At 34.8% G+C, this 17,344-nt stretch overlaps 1 protein-coding gene, 1 non-coding gene and 1 pseudogene across 2 annotated transcripts; 2 read left to right on the top strand and 1 right to left on the bottom strand.

Moving 5' to 3' along the window:
• Nucleotides 1-1,874: 1,874 nt before the first annotated feature.
• On the top strand, nt 1,875-1,947 carry TRNAE-CUC (transfer RNA glutamic acid (anticodon CUC)). Its single transcript has one exon. It is a non-coding gene; the product is annotated as a tRNA-Glu (tRNA).
• A 2,814-nt stretch (nt 1,948-4,761) lies between these two features.
• On the top strand, nt 4,762-11,873 carry LOC140956979 (kinesin-like protein KIN-7F). Its single transcript, XM_073413995.1, has 16 exons — nt 4,762-4,905; nt 5,401-5,544; nt 5,722-5,795; nt 6,181-6,636; nt 7,030-7,119; nt 7,267-7,367; nt 7,522-7,635; nt 7,708-7,789; nt 7,876-7,943; nt 8,042-8,107; nt 8,211-8,335; nt 8,691-9,018; nt 9,459-10,394; nt 10,543-10,832; nt 11,180-11,481; nt 11,609-11,873. The coding sequence occupies exons 4-16, from the start codon at nt 6,414-6,416 to the stop codon at nt 11,629-11,631; spliced, it is 2,748 nt and encodes a 915-aa protein (XP_073270096.1). The 5' UTR covers nt 4,762-4,905; nt 5,401-5,544; nt 5,722-5,795; nt 6,181-6,413; the 3' UTR covers nt 11,632-11,873.
• Nucleotides 11,874-12,848: 975 nt separating this feature from the next.
• On the bottom strand, nt 12,849-15,395 carry LOC140958062 (arginine decarboxylase-like; annotated as a pseudogene).
• Nucleotides 15,396-17,344: the final 1,949 nt, after the last annotated feature.

The following is a 17,344-nucleotide window of genomic DNA, read 5'->3' as shown; positions in this document are numbered from 1 at the left end:
TCATAATTTTATCCTCTTGTATTATATACACTAAAATTATGGTTACATCCAATAAATTTGAGATTTTGCTAAGATATTCATGACAATAACATTTTCATGCAAACATGTTCAATAATAAACGTCGCTTACATTAAAAAAAATTAGTTTATTACAATGGTTTAAGACCACTATTTCCAAGAATCGTAACGTGTTGGTTGGGGTTATTGTGGGTGGACCGCAAGAAGACGACGATGACAGAGTTGATTTTAGGAAGTCTGAGCCTGCGACTTATATCAATGCTTTATTTGTGGGTGTTTTAGCTTATTTTGTGGCAAATCCTAACATAAGTTAGGAGAAAACACCCCCAAGATTTTGTGCATAAATCCCTACTTTGAATTCCCCTCTGGACTAGATTAAAGTACAAGAGTCTCTCATCTCGCAGAAACCAAGAAGGAAGAGACTAGGTGTAGGGAAGTGTGGGTAAAATAGCTCAATTCACCTATTCAGTTAAGTTGATGAGACATTTATGTGGTTAAGTGATGTACATGCATATACACATAAACGCACCGCACACCGACCATGAAACATATATGTAGAATCGAACATTTGATGGTGGTAACAGTGTAACTCGAATATTTTAAATCGTATAATAGCACAAACGTCATATTTTTATTTTCCTACCCAGCTGAAGCAATTATCGTAACACGAAAATCTTTAAAAAAATAAAAATAAAAAAAATCTTTAGAACATTATGTAATTGGTGTTCTTCTGATTGTTTAGAATTTTCATAAATAACATAATCTCCATTTCATTTAAATTTCGAGATAAATAGTTTTTGAAACTATATTTCAAAATTGAATTTTTTTTGTATTTAATGTTACAAACAAAGAAAATCATCGTCTCCTTGGAGTCAACAATGTCATTAAAAGAATGGTGTGAAATTAATGCACACACAATTTACTATCACTTGTCAAAATCTTCAAAATTTCAAGTTTCAAGCCATAAAAAATTTCCTCAACTTCTTCACAAATTACATAGCCAAATCGAAATTTGAATGTCTTGATAAAACCTAATTATTCTAATATTAGAGAAACACATATAACATTTAGATTTCGATACATATACATAACATTTAATTAAATATATTTTAATGTTAAAAGTAGGGATATCAATCGGACAAGACAAGACGGATATCCGACCTACATTTGACTATTTTCCGGTGAGTTTGGATAAGTTAAAAAAAGATGTAAGATAAGTAATTAGTTCGACGCGATTAATTATGTCGAAAAATATTATGAAACATAGCAGTCTGATAAGCTGGAGCCATTAATTACGGGCATGAGCTTGCCCGTGTTCTGATTTAAATTTTAACTGGGGCGACGAACTTGATCCGAACTCGTCGGTTTGCCATCCCAAGTGAAAAGTGATAGTCCTCACGCCTAATCAATGATTCTTTGATTACTTGTGGAGACAAAATTGATGTATCACCAACCAAGATATGTGTGCGCCAATTGATGCCACCAACAAACCAATCCATATTCAATTATTTCAGCATAAGACCCAAAGGGTTGTTCAAATATTGAGTAAAAAGACTTGGAAAACTATATTAGATGACTTATGATCCCGTAATTTTCAAAGAAAATATTATAATACGGGTGGGTAGGATTATGTCGTTGTATGATGATTTATTTAGTTCTAAACATTGTCATACACTTAAAATTATAAGGTTTTCTTTCTAAAACAAGATCATGAATTGAAAAACAAAAAGACAACAAAGGTAAAAAAAAAATTAATAATAATAATAATTAACTAGCACTAAATATGGATAAGTGTGACTGATAAGATCATTGATTTATTACAATTAAAAACTAATATATGTAAACATTACTGGCAACTCCGTTGTAGTCTAGTTGGTTAGGATACTCGGCTCTCACCCGAGAGACCCGGGTTCAAGTCCCGGCAACGGAATGTTTATTTTTGAAGCGACGTGATTGAACTCAATATTTGTAACCTATTGCTATTATTGTACAGTACTACATACAAATGTGGTTTATTACTTAAATAAAAAAGAGTAGGTATAGATTTAAATAAACCAAATCGTATTTGATATCTTACATGAAAAAATAATAATTTTGATATTTGATTTATTGATTTTATATATTACTTATAAAATATATAAAAAGCTCGAGCTCAATTATAAAAGAGTGAAGTTCAAACATTAAAGAGTTTGCCTCGACTTGACTCGATCACATCCCTACATGTATGTACTTGCATTAAGAATATTTATAAGTTTATGCACATTTTTCGGGAAAAAAAATTAGTGTATTTTTTATTTTATTTATGAATTTTTTTTTTTTTGTTTTCTAAAATCTTGGGGAGTGAAGTGTGTGCCTTGAAATTTAGAAAAACATATTGTTTACTAACAGTAAGATCTTGTAAATTTTTTCCATTGATATTTTAGAAATATGCGCATTAATTTGTTGAATATGTCATGTTTCGTGGAAAGTGGTGTAACTAGCGTAAGATGTTAATTATTGGGATTTGGCGATAATGATTGTAAGTATTGTGAAATAATTAATTAACTTTATAATTAAAATCGTGTTTTAAAATATGTATTAGAAAATATCTAATACAATCCCAACTATACTAGTCATACTTCGAAGTCAATAGTTTTTAGGCTCGATTCCAGCCTTATCTTGGTGAGTAGGCAAAATGCCCGAGCGTAGAAATTTACTCCTTTAATTTATTCCGATTTCATCGATTTTATTGCATTACGATGTTACGTTGTGAGACAGACATCATGATACCTATAATATATTCAATGAATTTATCTATACTGCTTGCATAATAAATATACATATAAAGTAAATGACATAATTGGATAAAATCGTTTACATAAGAGTCAATAAAGCTCAAACCACAAGTTGAATTAACTGGATATTTACTCTAACATTTTTTTTACAGTAATTCAACATCAAATTTTATATTTGAGAGTTTGGGTCTTTCCCAAATGAGGATTGAATATCGTGTCAAAGTATGCATCAAACAAGATTTTATTTCTTAGTTTTTAAAACGTATAACCTAGCATTGATATTTACTATTACTTCCCAACATATAACTAATAACAATTTCAAAATAATAACACTACAAACTTTGAAAAATCTCGAAAAAATTTCAAATGAAATTCTAAGCATTGATTTATTAAAAATCTAAATTTAAGATGTTATCTGTCCCATCAATAAAAATCGAGACCAGATTCAAAATTATGCTTGTATATATGCATGTTTATAATATCTTAATTTTATTTATTAATTTTTCAAATATTTTATATGATAATGATGAACAGAGTCAAAATTAGGGGTCAACTATAATTTCGAATCGGAATAATAATAATAATAATATTTAGTTAAAGAGTGGTTTTCGTGTGAGACCGTCTCACGGATCTTAATCTGTTAGACGGGTCAACCCTACCCATATTCACAATAAAAAGTAATACTCTTAGCATAAAAGTAATACTTTTTCATGGATGACCCAAATAAGAGATCCGTCTCACAAATACGACCCGTGAGACCGTCTCATACAAATTTTTGCTTTAATTAAAATAGGAAAAACAGTTCAACGACCATGGATTCGCTAACATCCCGCGATGCGCAAAATATTGCAACCAAATTTTGAAAATGAAAGTTTTATTATCTTTACTTTTCCTTTAATCTGAAAAAAAGTACTTCCACTAAAAAAAAGTACCTTGTAAGCACGTCCTTTTCACTTCAATTTCTTATTTTAAATAATATTTTTGTACTTCTTATATATATATAACAATTTTTTTAATCGTTAATAGATTCTATTATTATCAAAAGAAAGTTAAATTATAATCATTATGCAGAGTAGGCTTCAAATGAATCAAGTCAAGCTACATTAGAGCTTGATAGAAACATTTTAGGCTTATATTAGATCTCTATGTCCACGCAGGATTTTGATTCATCTTATAAATTCTTAAAATATCAAAATTACCCATTGTATAAATAAAATAATCTTATAATAGCACATATATTTAAGTTTCATTATTTTATTTTTTCCAAACTTGTTAATAATTTGTTTTGTAAAATGTATTCTATCGTTATTTTCGTGTGGTTTGTTTAGCTGAATATGATGAGAGTAGGTCTCTTGTGAGACGATCTCACGAATCTTTATCTTTGAGACGAGTCAATCCTATCGATATTCACAATAAAAAATAATACTCTTAGCATAAAAAGTAATACTTTTTCATGGATGACCCAAGTAAGAGATCCGTCTCACAAAATACAACTTGTGAGACTGTCTCACACAAATTTTTACCATTATTTTAAAACGAATTAGCTTACTAGTGTTCTAGTACAATTAGTTATGGGGTTGGTTATAACTTCGTGCAAACGATATATAAATTTTTAAATAATATATAAATTATTTAAAATAAATTTAATCAAACACTCTATTTATTTCGAACTAAAGTTCGTGGACGAGGTCGATTTCACAGTGTGAAAAGTCTCCCCATGGACCTAGTCCTTAAATGGAAATGGACTCAAATTCTTAGTTACCCATCTGATCTAACGGTAAAGTGATTTTGACCGTACAGATCCTATCGTCCGCATTATACGCCTTCATTTTTAATACACTTTAATATACCCAAAACACCCACGTCGCTCCTGTGCACCATGTCAGACTTCTTTTTAAAAAAGACAGGGATAAAACCGTCATTCAACAAACTCCCCACCGTCACATTTCCCACCGCAGTGGGAGACTTCGTCACTCTCTGTGGCCATTCGACTGTGAGTTCGAGAGTTCGAGAGAGAGAGAGGGAGGGAGGTGAAGAAGAATTTCGCGGCGATTTCTTCTTCGCAAGTTGGTGTTCCGTTGGAGCTGCATTGGAGTTTTTGCTCAGAGATCGAGGTTGGTTAGCATTTTCTCCCGATTTGGTGGAGTACTCGTGAAATTGTTGTTACGGCGGAGAATGGCTGTCAAGTGTGGTTTTAGGAACAATGTCTTATTATATTATCGGTGGTTGATTAACGGCATTGTTTTCCAACTGTTTCCTGCCATATTCTGTTTGTTCACGGCTAATTTTTCTCCGATCGTTGGTGGAAGACTCTTAAAATTGTAATTACAGAGGAGAAATAGCTGTTAACTATTGATTTTGAAGCACTATCGACCGTTGATGATCGGCATTTTTTTAGAATTGTTTTCTGCCGAATTGTGCGTCGAAATGTGAATTTTCTTTAGTTTTATGACTGTTCCATTTGGTGACTTTTGGTTTTCCTTTTGCTTTGAGTCGTGTCATATTATTGCTTTCTTAAAAAACTAGTATAATATTAACTTTACTGGACTTGTAAATTATATTCACCTGAAAAAACTGACGTTATTGTTTTATTATTATGTATTATACAGTTCACGCTTCCTCGAAGAGGCGACTTTTTTCAGATGGGCTAATTAAGGGTGATAGCTGAAGCGTACCTGAATATTTTGAGTGATTTACGGATCGACCAGATGCAGATTTTATTTTAATGCGTGATTTTCTCCCTTTATTTAGTGGTATTTTTCCTGTTTGATTAATTGAATCTAATTCAATTTACTTTGTTACCGTTAATTGGGTGTTAATTTGGCGATACCATTACAGATCCAGCATCATTTGATGTATCGTGTGGGTTTATGGCAATTTGATATTTTTTTGTCTTCTGATGAAATATTAAGGTTGTAATTTTTTTTCAGGGCAAAGCTTTCTCTCCGCCATTTTATCGAAATCCTAATCTTAAGTCTCAGTTCAGAGCCAAAACATTCCTAAGGTAAAATTCATTGTCAATTTCACTCTCCCAATAAAATAACAAATATTCTATGTTTTGTGCGAAGTGGGTGTGTGGTGTACATAATGGGGGTCCACTATTCAAGTTTGGCAGCATTTTTGTACATAATCATTACTTCGAGTCGAAGCATTGTTGGGGTCCCCATTAAGCAAAGTTAATCTATCTAATTGTGAGTTTTTTTTACTCTGTCCCAAATGAAATCGAGAATTCTGTTGGAAGAAATTGCTTTTGGCCAGCCATTAATCAAAATGTGTAATCACAACCAACCCCTAACAACTAGCCATCTAGCCCTTTTACCAAAACAAATTGTTTGATGATGGTTTCTTAAGTTTTCTTTAATTATCTCTCTTGCTCTATCTTTTTGCAGATTTGCATGCATTAGAGTGCTGGAATCTTTATTTCTTATTGCAAGTCCAACGACTTGATTTACAACAGTGCTAACTGTCTTTGCCTTTTTTGTCTGGCAAGAATGGTCCCTTGAGTAGTTTTGTGTTGATTTCTCTTGTTGGGGGGGTTTTTTGGGCGAGACTTTATTATGGTTTCTCATATTTGGTGAGATTGGAGTGGATTCTAGTAGGATAAAAAGGGGTCGAGGTGAAAATGGGGGCAATTGGTGCAGAAGATTTAATGAATTGGGAGAAGCTACAAGGCATGGGGAACGGAAGTGATGAGAAGATTCTTGTGTTGGTGAGGTTAAGGCCTTTGAATGAGAAGGAGATTGCACGAAACGAAGTTGCGGATTGGGAATGCATCAACTCGACCACCATTTTGTACCGGAACAGCCTCCAGGAGCGGTCTGGACTTCCTACAGCTTACTCATTTGGTAAGTAGTGCATTTGTTGTCATGTACATCTGTATTTGATCATCTTTTCCAGTTTTGATCATGAAACGAATTTGCAATAATATCTCTCAGTCTTTCAGTATCAGGTATTTTGAAAATGAACTGAAAGTATTTCATCTATTTTCCCCCATTTTTATGCAAGTTCTGTTTGTTTTTCGTACTATTTCTGAACGGGACGCATCAGAATCCTTGGCAGAATATAGGTTCCAGGCTTGAGTGAATATTCTGGACAAATCACAAGCTTTTAAAGTAGCCTGCCGTGTGACTTTAATATCAAATTTTTGACTTGTTTGTGTTTGCAAATCACGACAGCTGAGGAATTCTAATGAAACCATCTTTCTGCTTCCTGTATTGTGTCTGTGTTTGTGATGGTAGATCGGGTATTTAGGGGTGACTGCACAACCAGGGAAGTGTATGAAGAAGGAACAAAAGACGTTGCTCTTTCTGTGGTTGGTGGTATCAACTGTAAGTATGATACTGGATGACTTTGTTTGATGTTTGTTGATTACAACTGCCTTCGTCCAGATAAATGTTTTAATAAATTCGAATGTAGGTATGAAAAAGGAATGGCTGCAACTATTTTTCATAATCTTTTTGACCTTTTCATTTCAGCAACGATTTTTGCATATGGTCAGACAAGCAGCGGGAAGACATATACAATGAATGGTATTACAGAGTATACAGTAGCTGATATTTATGATTATATACATAAGGTATGTAAGTTCTAATCCCATAATGCTCATCTCAGAGAATTGATGCATTTCTTCATTAGTGCAATTTCTTCCTTCCTATTTAAAGGAATCTTATTTGCAACCATTTCTTAAAAATGGCACTTTCTTCTTTTTTCCTCCCTCTGTGTCCTTCCAGCATGTAGAAAGAGCATTTGTGTTAAAGTTTGCTGCAATGGAGATTTATAACGAAGTTGTTAGAGACCTCCTGAACACAGATAATTCTCCATTAAGAATACTTGATGATCCAGAGGTAAGTTTTATATTTGTGGTCTTGTAAATACATGCATATATATTTCTTTAAATTATATTCTTCGTTCTGTAGAAGGGAACTGTTATAGAGAAACTCACAGAAGAAACTTTGAGGGATTGGAATCACCTCAAGGAGTTGCTATCCATCTGCGAAGGTAAGACATTTTCCATCTGATTATTTGGTTTTTATTTCTGAGAATATTATGTCGTATGTTTACATGTTTCTTTAACTTTTGCATAGCACAAAGACAGATTGGAGAGACCTCATTGAATGAAACAAGCTCTAGATCCCATCAAATTCTTAGACTGGTTAGCTCACCTTTCTTTTCCCCCCCAGTAATTTTTAGTGTAATTTTTCTGAAAAATATTAAAGTATCATGGTTTGTTGTCATTATCTTATTTTCCAGACAATTGAAAGTTCCGCTCGTGAGTTTTTAGGGAAAGGCAACTCAACAACCCTTGCTGCTAGTGTGGTAGAGTAACATTGATTTTTCATATGAATTTCTCAATTTTTTCTGATGGTGGTAATAAATGTGCAAGTATGTAGACGGTTATTTATTCAATCTTTGCCTGCAGAATTTTGTTGACCTGGCAGGCAGTGAGCGCGCATCTCAAGCATTATCAGTTGGGCAAAGGCTGAAAGAAGGCTGTCATATAAATCGTAGTTTACTGACACTAGGGACTGTAATCCGAAAGCTTAGGTTGATGACTCACCCTAATATCTTAATTTCCCAATCTGATATTTTTCAGCTCCCTTGTGAATTTGGTATGCCGATAATTAAATCTGGTCACTCATTCATGCACTGAACTGGACGTAGTTCCTTTTTTTATTTACTGGGACTCTGTGTGTGTGTGTGTGTGTGTCTCTCTCTCTCTCTCTCCCACACCCACACCCACACCCACACCCACACCCACACCCACACCCACTCACTCTCGCCATTATTCATGACCTTATTAAAATCCTTATCTACAGAAGAAGCGTATCGTTTGCTCCTCCTCCATCTGCGAGTCAAATATTTTTCCATTTCAACTTTTGAATTATATGACTTCATGCAGCAAAGGAAGACATGGACACGTCAATTATAGAGATTCAAAGCTTACACGGATTCTGCAGTCTGCCCTGGGAGGCAATGCGAGAACTGCGATCATTTGCACCTTGACCCCTGCCAGAAGCCATGTTGAGCAATCAAGGAATACCCTTTTATTTGCAACCTGTGCAAAGGAAGTATCAACTAACGCACAGGTCAATGTTGTGATGTCTGATAAGGCTTTGGTAAAACAACTTCAGAAAGAAGTAGCTAGGCTGGAGAGTGAGTTAAAAAGTCCAGGATCAACGTGTGATCACGCAGCATTGTTGAGAAAAAAAGATGTGCAGATTGAAAAGGTTATGAACCATGATTCATTTACATGATATTTCACACTTCACTAGTCTAGTTCTAACAATTTTTGAATTTTTTTTGTTTAACTAGAAATAATTTTGTTTAAATGGACTTTAGCAAATGCAATTACCTGGACAGAATTGAACTTTGCTTGGAATTATCATCTATGTCCAGTTTCAATAAAAAAATTAATGTGCTCTGACATGGTTTCAACTGTTATTCAGAGTATAAAAAATTTCTCTGTGATTTACATAAACACAACACTATAGACCTGCATGGATCATGTGAAAGAGTTTATGGTACAAATTTCTTCTCAATATTGTTCACAGAGAGATGCTACTATCAACAGTTAAATTTACACAGCTATTAATCTAATCAGTTTTTTCAAATTCCCATTGCTTATTTATTTGAAGTTAATATGGATCGCCTCTGTCAATATTTGCAGTTGGAGAAAGAGATTAGAGAGCTGAAGAAGGAACAAGATCTTGCTCATTCTCGGATTGAGGAATTACTACGAATTGTCGAAAACAACGTGGGTTCACAAAAACTCATTGGTATTCAATCTGTTGATTCGGAGTTTGAACGTACGGGGATGTCAGATCCAATACTTTCAGAAAGCAGTGAGGATCATTCTTTATCTGATGCTGTATCTGATTCAAGTAAAGGAATAGATGAATCTATGACAGGGATTGGAGAATATTCTGATGACATGTGTAAGGAAGTTGGATGCATCGAGATGGCTGGATCTGAACAAGATGAAATGTACGAGTCATTGCGCCACTCATCAAATGGTGAAAACAGAGAAAGAACGCCGAATATGTGGCAGCCTAGGTATGAGACCATCATTGCACAGGAGACCGCAGGAGCATCACCCACCGGAATTAGTGACGCCAAGAGTGGATATTCTTTTGGTTTACTAGAGCAGAAATTTCAAGATTTGCAGAAGACCATTGATTCCCTAGTCATGCCTTACCCCGATTCATCTTCTCCTGGGGCCACATCAACCAGTTTGACTGGTTCTGGAAAATTAAAAATGACACAAAGCCGAAGTGTTAGAGCTAACTTAATGGTTGGTTCACCAGACTTCGAGATGCCTGAACAAAGTGAAAGCACACCACCAACAGTGTTGGAGAATACTTTCACCGGAAGACCAGAAGGTGCCTTCCAAAGAAAGCACTGGAAAATTCCTCCTGTTATTTATGGTGCAAGTAACGAGACATTGTCCAGAAATGATTCTCTATCCTCACACTCTGGTAGTTTCATAGATGAAACAAACTATAAGAATGCCCAAGGGGATGAGGACATTCCCACTCTTGGTTCGTTTGTTGCTGGACTCAAGGAGATGGCAAAGCTTCAGTATGAAAATCAATCCATGAATCAGGTGAGAGTGGTCCTGTCCTCCAATCTAATCCTCATTTTGCTAGAAATCACACCTATAATTAACATGAGGTCTTCATCTTAGCATGTAGTTTAGTAACATGTATAAGGAGAGCTGTTGCAATGATTTTAACCTGATCTGGTGTTCTTAGGTTGAAGAGATAGGAAAGATAACTGAAAAGAATGCCAGGGATGCTGCCTTTGACCCAGTGCAAGATTGGTCCTTGAAATTTGAGAAGCTGCAGAAATTGATTATTGAACTATGGCAGGCTTGCAATGTGTCATTAGTCCATCGGACATACTTCATCCTCCTTATTAAAGACGACTTCACAGATTCCATTTACATGGAGGTAGAGCATAGGAGACTATCCTTCCTCAGGGAGACTTTTTCTCGGGGTAGTTCAACGGTGCATGATGGCCGAACTCTGACACTAGGATCAAGGTATAATCAAACTCTCATTCAAACTTTACTTCTTGACAGCCAATTCTTGTTATGCTTTTCATAGACATGATTCTGCATGTTTGAACTTAATTCAGACTCCCAGTATTTAAAATAATCTAGAAACATGAAACTACTTGGAGTTGACAGGAATAAGGCGTGGGAATCGAGTCAGGGTATGCACATAAGATCTTAAAGTTGCGTGACGATTTTAAATTTGGTCAAAATGTTTTATAGTCAGAAATTTCATAAACACATGCATTTGAATTTCTCTTGGATTCACTCCTTCAAATTCTTTATTTGGACTCTTAACTTTCAACTTCGATTACCTACTTTTCTCGGAATGACAGCAAGAAAGCTCTTCGACGTGAAAGAGAGATGCTGAGCAGGCTTATGCATAAAAGGTACGCTGAAAATGAAAGAAGGAAGATGTACAATGAGTGGGGAATCAGTGTGAATTCAAAACAAAGGAGGTTGCAGCTCATTCACCTCTTATGGAGTGACCCTGAAAATATGGACCATATCACCAAGAGTGCTGCCATCATTGCGAAGCTGATTGGCTTCTCGCAGCATGGACAAGCCCACAAGGAGATGTTTGGACTTAGCTTCGCGCCTCCACGAATGGCCAGAAGATCGTTTAGCTGGAAAAACAGTATGGCGTCTATTATATGATGGATTGTTTCAATAGTTTTGTAGCATCAGAAGTTACAGCTGGAATTGCATATAGATTCGCGGAATTCGACGATTGTTAATGGCAGATTTTTCCGACTTTCTGGTAGGTTTTGTTGAGCTTTTTCCATGATTTTTTCTTCAGTCAGCTCTGGCTGAGAGCCTGATGTTCACGCACTGGAAAGTGTTTCAACCGTTTGTATTTGGGCTGTGAGGTAATTCTAAGTATAATTTGAATATTAGTCTGCGATTTGGAAACTGCATTCATTCTCTATGTATGATATGTACAAATCTCAACGATTAGATCCTATAAACATGGGCTGGACAGGACACCCATAGAAGATGTGTAGACGGTCAAATAATTATTCTTTCAATAATTATTCTCTGGAAAAAGAATTATTATTTCACTAAATAATAAAAATTAATTAACATCGTTAAAAAGAATAGTGGGTGTATTATAAATGGATANTGAGATTTTTACTTTTTACTATAAATTTTTACTTTTTCACAACATAAGGGATTTTAAGAGTGAATTATTTATTTTTTTCTTTCGTTTTTTTTAATAAAAAATCAGTATCATTTAATTTTTGATAAAATAGAAATGAAGAAAAGGAGTTTCAGTTTTTAAAATGGAGATTGATATTTATAACTCAATCTTATTAATTGCATAAAAACAATATTTTTTCATAAATTGTGTTGGATTAGAAATTTGTATCATGAAATTTATCTATAAATCGTTTCATATGAATTTTTATGTTTGATATATTATTATCATTAAATTAACTTTTCTTATATCATAATTTTTTTTATTTACTTTAGAAACTCAAATACAATACGTGTTATATGTCAATAATTAAAATTTTAATAATATTTTAAATTTTGTCTTAATTTTTTTATTATCATATCTACATATATTATAAGAAATAAAAAATTAGTTTAATTTTAAATTTTGATATTAACCTATTCTATCTCAAGTATGAGAACCAGATATTAATAATTTTTTTGTAAATACATAAAAATATATTGGGATGTACAACATTTTGATTTACAAAAATTTTGTTAAAAAAATTACAAATTTATATTAAAATTCAAGATTGAAAGTAATATTTTTGTGTTATTTTATGTATAGTTTTTTGTAAGATATGTAATATATAACATAAACGTAATAATTGAACTCTATTAGGTTCATGTAGAGAACTACTTAATTATTAAAATTAATTTATGTCTACTTTGAAAATTGTTAATACAAAACTATATTAAAATTTCAAATTCTTAAAAACACAAGTCTCAAAATTATAATTAGTACTAGTTTTATGCACATCATATAGCAAGAAAATTTTAAAGCATCATCTAGCTCAAACAAGAACCGATGCTATTCACCAGAGCTATACCCATGCCATCATCACCTGCCAATTCTTCGGCATGTTGCTGGAGGGTCTCGAACATGATCCAGGGCTCATGCTGATCAACCGGAGCATGTCTTCCCAAGATGGCCCTGGCGTGGCATCCGTCACTGCGAAGCTGCGAGGGCCGTCGCTCTGCGAGATACGCACTACACTCGGGCCACCGAACAGGTTGTGTACGTCGCCCCATCTCTTCCTCATAAGCCCCACCTAAGAACATTTCCAAGTAGTATGCCCCACCATTTCCATCCAAACCTCCGACTCCTTCTAATACATGCAGAGGTCGGGTAGACTGGACTCGCCACCGATGAACTTGTCGCACTTTCCATCGTTGTCACAGGCCAAGTCCGACAAAATCCCCCTCACCGTAGGCCTCTCATCGAGCCTGTGGACGGGAATAATCAGAAACAACTGGCCAATGCCCAAAAATCAGGAATTAAGGTGAAGATTGATAGGTTCACATTATAAATCTGAATAGGGTTAGACACCCTGATTGCTTTGGACACTAATTGACAGAGGCCATCAACTGAAGCTAGCTGTTCCATATTTAAAGAACCTTGCTTGAATTGTTCAACACATTTCTGTTTCAGCTGCTCAGCGTAGAGTAAACAACTATGATACTCACCACGAGCTGATGCCTCGAATCAATTCCTATAATCAATAAGAGCATCATTGGTCAAATTCTCCCAAAAATTTGAGGCCCGACAGAAGATATCTGAGGAGAATTATGGGAATTTTTGAAACTGCTTCGAACACTAAAATCGAGTGGTGAAAAACAATTGCACTGCTGCTTTAGCTGCAAATAATGTGATGTTTAACTCCCTTGCGATCGCAGACGAATCGAACAGCCTGAACAACAGCTGAAGCATATTTTTGAAGGCTACAACTAACAGAAATATCTGAATCCTGAGACTTTGAGCCATCGTAATCGATTCCAAGGCCTCCGCCTATGTCGATGACTTTCATACAAGCTCCAAGACGAACCAGCTCACAGTAAATCTGAGCAGCCTCGCCGACAGCATCAGCAAGCAAAAATGTAGAAGGAATCTGAGATCCAACATGGAAATGCAGCAGCTGCAAACAATCCAGCATCTCGTACTGCTGCAATTTCTTAACAACTCGGAGAATTTGGTTTGTTGTAAGCCCAATTTTCCTGTCTCACCCGAGGTAGAACCAAAATGACCGGAATGCTTGGTGCGGGGTTTTGCACGGAGTCCAATCACATGCCAAACACCGAGTTTCCTGCTGACATCAATGACGACATCTAGCTCTTCCTCTAGCTCGAGTACAATGACATGATTCAAATGTAGCTTTCTGGCCGCAAGAGCAAGAGATATTTATTCTACATCCTTGAATCCATTGCACACCAAAAGCGCTTCTGGGCTTCCATTACAGAGACTGCTCATGGCTAAGAGAAGCTCTGGTTTGGACCCCAATTCCAGTCCAAAGCGGAAGCCGGACCCGAATTTTACAATGTCATCAACCACAAACTTGTCTTGATTGCATTTCACTGGATAAGCGCCCTGGGAATGGGCTTCATACTCCTGCGACTGGATAGCGAAATCTAAAGAAGCCTGTAGAGACTCGTAGCGATTCTTCAGCACATAAGGGAAACGAATAACAAGAGGAAGCTGAAGGCCGAGCCCGCCAGAAATTTTCGGTTATGAAGACTTCTTCAAGACCTTGAGAAGATCGATTTCTTGGTGCACCAGTCTTAACACCATGAGGGTGAACATAAACATTGCAATTGGTTTTACTGGTGAAGTAAGGCGCACCCCGCCCATTCACACGGTAAAGCTAACACCGAGTGGGCGGGTGACCATTGAGTCAAATTTTGTTGAACTGGAGATGAATTTTGCAAGTGTTTTTGACATCTTCTCAAGATCATCTTTGATTTTGCAAAGCTCAATATCTTTTTTACTTAGCAAAATTTTCGAGACACACACTCTTTTAGATCTGAATTCTCTTTTGAGACGATCGAATTTATCTTATTTCTTTTGATTCATTCTTCGTATAACTCTTCGTACATAGTCTACACTTTCTCAGGTGAGTTCATCTTGATCCACATCCTGGATTTCTTTATTGCTGAGTTATAGGGAGTTTTAGCATTAATACACAAAGATTTTGAAGTAATGTTGCGACTAGGTGTTGTAACACCTGAGGCAACACCTAGCGGTTGACTTGCAGCCAGCGTCTTTCCTTCAAAACAACAGACAAGGAGGTGTGATCTTCTCATTTACTGGATTCATGTTCTTCTTCCGAGTCATCATCACTCAAGGAGACTCTCATGCCTTTGTTCTTACGAAGTCTGTAGCTTGACTAAATATTTTTTCAAAGTGCCAGTACCACCCGAATTATCGCACATTTTATAAGAATATTTGGTTTTGCAAATTTTACATATGGCAAAATAGTGGCTTGTACCTTCTTTTTCAATATCGAAGTGATCCCAAACTTTGTTTCGCTTTGCTCGAGCCGTCGTCGTGCTTGTTACCATCGTGTTGCTTGATCGGGAGGACGATGGTGTCCCTACATCTTTGTTGGTGTTGCGTATTTTCCGCTCGCAACCGCACGGTTGTCAACTTTTAATATATGGAAGTAAAGTATCGTTCCCACGAGGAGTGTATAACTGAAAATATATCAGTGCTTGTAATTAAAATAGTCTCGACTTTATCTCCTACGCGACACAAAAACAACGAATACCAAGCGTAATTCTGTTCGAAACTAACATAATTCAAATGGATTAACATATAAATTAAGTGCAATTTTTGCACTTATAAGTTGGAGAGTTACATGGCTTCTTCCTCCTCGTGGTCAGGTTCGATTTCATCAAAGTAGGGGATGTAGTTAAAATGTTCACCAAAGTCGGAGATATATTCACCTCCACCACCACCACCACTACAGTTTGAAGTTGACATCATTGAAATTCAAATTATTTATATCAATAAATATAGTAAGAAAATAATAATAAAGAGAATATTGAGTGTTATTAAAATTATAACAAAATTTATGATGTATATGTTAACAAATGATAACAAAGAGAGAAAATTGATTGTAAAGAAACATAGAGTTGAGAGAAAATTGTTGTGTGAAAATATAAAAAATGATCATGTATTTATAATTGATTTGTGTGATAAAAAAGTATATGTTTGCGATTTGATTCTCAAATTTGGGATCAAATTGCAATTAATTTAGTGTATTCGATAGTTGTTGGCGACCGCTACTGAATACAGACGTTGAGCCAACGGTGTCTCCCAATGGCCTTTTATTTTATTTTAAAAATTTTTCGGTTCCAGACCGGATCCTGTAATGTGCCGGATCCAGTTCCAGAACCGGAACCGGTTCAGGAAATATTGAACCAGTTCAATCCATTGAGAAGTGAATTTCAGACGGTTCCAAGTCCGATTCATATGTACCGATCTCAGTTCTGAGCTCATCAAACTCAGACGAACCGGTCCATTAAACATGCATAAGTATTATGACACAAATCCATACCACATACTAAGTTGTCGGTCTTTTGCCCTCAATTTTAATATATATCAGTCTCATATGTACACATTATATGCATGTTATATATAATCTTCTTAAAAAAATTAAAAAATAAAATAAAATATTCTTTTTTAATAAGTTTTTTTTATATAAATCTAATTTTTATCAAAAAATAAAATAGGGGATAAAAAACAAGAAAGAGGGCATCATGAGAATTCTAAATAATTCATAAAATATCATTTTGTCTCTGTTATGATCCAAATAACAATAATTATATTCATAAAAAACCAAATATACTTAACATACAATGCGTGCATGTTACTACTAAGCAATAGACAGTGTGTGTATATATATATTTGAATTAAATATATTTATATTATAATAATAAATATAAAAATTCACAAGCAGCTCGCAAAATAAAATTAAAATAATTTTGTCTCCGACTGCAATTTGAAAAAAAATCAAGCATATTTCAGTTAAGTTCGAGTCCATAATTAAAACCACAAATCAAATATTTTTCGGAGTATATTCAAAAAACCGGTGGGTGAGCACAATTCATTTAAACACATGCTCCCCACATCTTGTTTTTTTTTTAAATTTTTACTCATCCACAATTTTTTATTTGGAATTTCATAAGTTGAATTGCTTTTTTTTTTTTTTTTTTTTTGGTTGGAGATGAACTTTGTTATAATTAGGACTCAAATCGGAGACCTTATAATAAACTTGGAATATTTTTTGTCAGACGAGCTATGTGTCATCGACCATTGAACCATTGTTTGGGTTCTTCCTTCAAGAATCTAATTTAACATTAATTATTTAAATTTTTTTTCCTACTTTTGGTTCTAATTCTAAAACTTAAAAAGATTTATGATATTTTAATACATTTTTAAAAAAATAAGCAGACTTTAAGCCAAACAAAATATGATAACAATCGACTCAAACAACGAAAGCGCAAGT

This window comes from Primulina huaijiensis, chromosome 14, assembly GCF_012295235.1.
Source record: "Primulina huaijiensis isolate GDHJ02 chromosome 14, ASM1229523v2, whole genome shotgun sequence".
In the NCBI taxonomy this organism is placed as follows: Eukaryota; Viridiplantae; Streptophyta; class Magnoliopsida; order Lamiales; family Gesneriaceae; genus Primulina; species Primulina huaijiensis.
This window is presented reverse-complemented; position numbering and strand designations above follow the sequence as displayed.